This window comes from Colletotrichum abscissum, assembly GCF_030869225.1.
Source record: "Colletotrichum abscissum strain IMI 504890 chromosome Unknown Scaffold_10.1, whole genome shotgun sequence".
In the NCBI taxonomy this organism is placed as follows: Eukaryota; Fungi; Ascomycota; class Sordariomycetes; order Glomerellales; family Glomerellaceae; genus Colletotrichum; species Colletotrichum abscissum.
In genome coordinates, this window is record NW_026849988.1 from 324309 (window position 1) to 329812 (window position 5504).

The window sequence follows — 5504 nt, forward strand, 5'->3', positions numbered from 1 at the left end:
TGGGGGCCCCTCCTTGGACCTTTGGAAACCCGTCGCCCCATTTTCGCAAAACTTTGGCTGGGCCAAGCCAGGGTTTCTGCCTATCGTCTGTCCAGCGCTGCAATCATACATGCCCGGCCGCTTGTTTAGCAAATGTAGGGCGTAGCTACGACGAGTAAAGATGGACACGTGTCTTGGCCATCGCATTGGCTTGCTAGAGAGAAGCTGAGAAAGAAGGCGGCCTCTCAAATGGATTTGCCCGCTTTGACTGCTCTTGTTAGAAATCTTGACATCACCACGTATTGTACATCAGCCGAACCAGCCCGCTTGATAAGACTCCTTACCGACGCGACATCCATCTGGTCCTGATTTTGTCGTTTAATTGCGCTGTCTTAGTTCTTGGCGTGAGTTTACGAAGATCAGCCAGTGATGATGCATGTTGTAAGATCCGAGCCAATCCTGCGGGTCGCAGAGTGATGAAGAGAATCAAGCACCATCGACGGTGCAGCTAGGCAGCTGCATCTGCCCGCCTAGCCACACACTCTCGCAAGTCGCAACCACCATCCAACTACAAATCGCCTGGGGCAAGGATAGCCAGACAGAATCGCGCAGCTCATGCTGTCAGCCTTGCGTGGGATTGGCGGAGACGCAGGGGGAGGGGCGAGCGACATGAGAGACCAGGGGCTGTATGCCTGTGTGTATTAGTGTAAGAAGGTGGCTTGGGCATTGGCATTGGTATTGGCATTGGCGTTGGACGTTCAGCGCAATCGGCGTAACCACAATCCATAAATCAATGCCAAGCATCGATACTGTACTGCGGGCAAACGATGAGATTGCGGCATGCAAACTGCGCAATGGACTGATTGCAATACAGCTGTGCGGTTGGCCGCTCCTGATGATTATGTCCCCTTCAGGGGCGTCTCTCATTTCAACTTGGTGCTCAACCCATAGACAAAGTTTGATGGGTTGCATATCGGGTTGCCGGTCCCATTATTGAGACTTTCGCTCCTTCTAGCGGCCCGCAAGCCATGAGAACCTTGGGTTGCGCCAAGTGTCAATGAGCGCCGGTTTGAACTTTGACGTGTAGCAATTATTATTTGACCGAAAATAGCGACCCACAATCCTGAACCCAATACTGTTGAGAGGCCAAAGTCTGTTAGATTGCTGGTTTTGCAGAGTTGTTTCTTTCTTTCGATCTATCGAAGACGGTACTCTGTCATAAACCGGATACCCACGGAAGCCTGGTGAGAGTACCTTGGAATCGAGAGACAGGTTGCGGGCACCTTGTCGATAACGATAAGCGGTGTCTTGGGCGCTGCGTCAAGCCTTGAGAGCTGGGACAAGGCCATGTTGAGTGTGAGACTCGAACAAAGGACGTCCAAGGCGTCCAAGAGGGTCGACCCAAAAGGCGGATGCCGTCGGCGCACGTTCTGAAACCGCTGCTTGACTCGTGGTGGAGGTGCTTTATCTGGCTGTGATGAGCGGCGATGAGCAGAGCAAAGTACCTAGTTGGGCACCCTTGGTGATGCCAGGTACGTCGGCAACTTGTCGGACAGTTGGACTTGAAAGGCGGAGACGGACTGTACGGAGTAGGGGAGACTTTGTACAGTGGAAATGGCACCATTTTTTGTTCCCGAAGCTACCGAGCTACGGGTATCTGATCGAGGGAAAATGCTGGGAGAATCCGGGGAATTTGCAGCGAGTCCTTGTTCAGATAAAGTTATCTGGTGTGTTTCATGACCCAAGGTTACTGCCTCACTTTTACCTTCTTCCCACCCAAAGGTCGTCCGTCCGTTGTCTGTCGTCGCCAATCCACAACCGCCAAGGTAAGGGTGCCACGGATGATATTGTCTCTTGCCCCGCCAAGACGTGCATCTTGTGTTTGAAGAACATCGTTGTCGACGAGGCGAAGCTGGCGGAGACAGCGATAGCAGTGTTGGCGGCCAAGGCGGGATGGAACGGTAAGGAGAAGGTCGCAAAAGAGAGGACGAACCAGTCGTCCGAGTCTTGATGCACTTGCAATGAGGCTCCCAATAGTTCCAGCTTCAGGTCTAGGGCCGCGGGACGGGTGTCGTAATTGCTGCGTCGTTGTCCGTCCGTGTATCAACGAAACTGTGCTGTGCGTCGTCGTTCTGCTTCTCGAAGCATGCCGACCATTAGTATGAAGGCGTCTGAGAGGCCGAAGCAGGCTAGGAGAGAAAAATAGAAGCAACCACTTAAGGTTTAATCCGCTGGAACGGTAGACTATGCACTCATGCCACGCGTTGCAGGGCTGTGCTGGCGACGCGTCTCCTTTTCATTGCGTCCCGCAGTTATCACCAATTCGTCGGGTCGTTTCTGGCCAACGTGGTGAATTGTAGGTAGTCGAACTGGAGTGTTGTAGAAGTGGTGGTTGAATTTGTATAGAAATCTCAATTAGATGGCAGGAAACGTTACCGTACGTCGCACACGGTAGGTACATGGGTACGGTGCGCTGGGAAAGTGCCGTTACCTCCATTCCAGTTTCCACCACTCCGCTCCGTGCCTTCCTGTCGTACCTCTCTTTTGGCACTGGTCAGAATCCAGACCACATGCATGCAGGGTTCCTAGGCAGGCGTGCCCCAGTGCCCGGATACGAACCGACTTTTTTCTTCTGCACTCATCTAATCGGGGTTGGATGAAATTCATAGCAATAAGATAGCTAAGGTATTATCCGTATAGACTGTACAGATTGAGGGCGGAAATACCGACATCATATCTTCTATCAAGTGGCTAGTAATCAAATTTGATATACACAATCCGTAGATTGAGCGCAGACACTGCGATGAAGAGTTTATCGAGTGAATTTCTTTTTGATCGCTTATCGAGGAAGAGTTGGCTCGGCGTACCTAAAGGAGCAACAAGCATTTCTTCAGCTGCTTGACAATAGCCGTCATCTGTGCGATCTGACTGGGCTCTGCGTCTTATCGCACGGAATTTCCAAAGACAGGGGGTTTAGAATGTCGAGCGAAATAAGCATCTCTTGCAGCCCTACTGCGTAAGAGCCATTGTCAACCATTGAGAAGCCGTCGCGGCGCCTAGAAAACGTGTTATTGGCGACGGGATGCACGATTGCGCAAGCTGATGAACATGATGGAAGATTCGCACGGAGTCCGCCCACCTACCGGACTGGAGGTCATCACCGTCATTGAAAAGGCCGTCATCTTACTGAGCGCCCTCAGAAAGAGGTTCTAATTAACGCTAATTGATTGCTGGTTGAGTGAGTGCAATGCGATTCTCCACTGATCAGTGACGGATGAGTGAGACCACCCTTGCCTCGAGCGGGCCGTACTGTGCCAACGAACGGACACATGTCGGGCACTGTACGAACCTCGGTGGCGGAGTCACGCACCCAATCCTCTGTTCTCAAACCCCACTCTTTGCCTGCCTTATTACCTCAAAGTGTAAAAGAAAAGGGTTGCTCCTTCCTGCGGGCTGCGACCCAGGATGCAAAAGGTACGTATCGAGCCCTGAGGTGGGTGAGGGCGGGAAATGGGACCTGCGCGCGCCGCGAACCTCAAGTGGGAAACGGTGCTTTTTTGCTAGCCCCAGGGGGAAGCGCAGCCGGAGCAAGGGGCAGCTTCCCATCTGGCATCGACACAGTACCTACACTTGTGTCATGCTCCAAGCCTAGAAAAAAAAAAAAAAAAAAAAAGGGTGCGTACGGATAGTGTAAGGCGGTTGGCTACCTACAAGACATCGTCAAGCCTCTAGTGTAGCATCTCATCACCGTCGTCCGTTCAGCAGCTGCTACTATCAGCCTCTCTTGGAGGCCAAACCTGATTCGGATAGGTCGACGCGCACATCTCCCGGCAGTTTTGCGTCGTCAATGGGAAATTTCTTCCACGTAAGTTTGGTTGGCCTAATCTCTATTGCTAGCGATAAGATTGAGTTTTGAAAGCCCCTTTTTCCGTCCTGCAGTGGCACATCAACATATTGGCGCCGGCTAGAATAGATTGGACAAACCGAAATCATGAAAATTTAGGATTCATGAGTCCCGGGGCTAGTTGTCCTTTGCCCTCAGCTCTGGATCGCTTCCCGACAATTACTAGATGGTGTTGCCGCCGCTGAACACACTGTAGTCTGTCTGGAGTGGGGGAATCACCGAGTACCATGCGCACCGTTACATTTCATGTCGAGGTTTCGTGTTTGAACAGCTTCGGCACCGGTTGCAGTCCGCGTCATGGCAGGACGAAGAGAGCTATTTCTCCTCGAGCATCGACGAGTGTATTTCCAAGCAAGACGCAGCTATACCCTTATCGCTCCATAGCAGCATGGTGCCACTTGAATCTAGAGAGCATCAGACGAGGCCATACGGACAATCGAGTCTTCACATGAAGATTTAGCTGGTCCCCTTACGACAGAACTGCATAGACAGCGCAGGTTTGACGATACTTGGGTGACACCGGTGTCCCGGCTCGCTCGACGTGGTACTGAGAGTCCCGTTGTCAGAGATCGGCTACTTTAATTCTGACACAGTGCGGCCCCTCCGGAGACCCCTTCGAAAACAGAGCCAAGCTCAAGGTTCCCCCTCGTTTGTGTCCACCTCGCAAGAGTCAACGGGAGAAGGGAGCCGGGAGAAGACAGAAGGTCGGGCGCCTACTGTGTACGGTGTATCCGAACTGGAGTCTGGCTGGCTGTAGCAGCTCCAAGCTGTGACCCCTTTTCAAAGTAAGGTAAGTGCGCCATCATCATCCTTCTCTGAGGTGACCATCGAGGCAGGTACGGATTGTACGTCAACCTTCATCCGTATACCTAGCGGCCTAGGTGCTTTTCATCCACTGGTAGACGAGACGGCGCTGCACCGTGTCTTAATTCTATCCAATGACAGCCCGTGCTATTTTCTTCGACAGACCCGCAAGAACCTGGACTTATCCGACTTCTCATTGGAAAATCGCTTGGCTCCCCCAGAGACCCCACCACAGAGAAAAAGTGAGAAAGAGCGACTACGACGGAGAGAGGGAAAGAGCACATCAGTGGGTGTGTGTGTGTCCCGCAACCTGTACGAAAGTACCTTTTCCACCGGGTGTAGCACACACTGTACATTCGCCAAAAGTATGTCAGCAACCTCGAGTGGACACCTCCAAGGATCCATCTGTGGCCACGGCCCCCTCCCCTTGCCTTCCCTTGCCTCGACTGCCTGCAGTGCGCTTCTGCTTGACGCTGCTCGCTCTCTACCCCGTTCCTGCTCGCCGTGGGCACCTCGCTTCCCATGCAACATCCATTCCAGCCCATTCCTCTCCAGCCTACCTTTCTTCCCGTGTAATTTCATTCCTCTCTTTTTTCATTTCTTACGGTTCTGTCCTGCGCCACCTGTCATCGCGATATTGGGACCATCGCGGGCGGAAACAACCGACGACTTTCCGACTCGAAACAAACCCAAACGAATTCATCGACGAATAGCTGCCAACTCGAATACGCATGTCGGACACGGCGGCCCAGCGAGCGTCATTCCCCCACACCCAGGAAACCTAAACACGATCAGAGAACGTCCTTTCCCACCTGCT

The 5504-nt window shown here is 52.6% G+C and overlaps 1 protein-coding gene across 1 annotated transcript; it reads right to left on the reverse strand.

Moving 5' to 3' along the window:
• Positions 1–1726: 1726 nt before the first annotated feature.
• On the reverse strand, positions 1727–2125 carry CABS01_05055 (uncharacterized protein; the record flags this gene model as incomplete). The annotated part of the gene is made up of 1 exon (XM_060538425.1): positions 1727–2125. A coding segment is annotated over one exon (399 nt), but the record flags the coding sequence as incomplete, so codon positions are not given.
• Positions 2126–5504: the final 3379 nt, after the last annotated feature.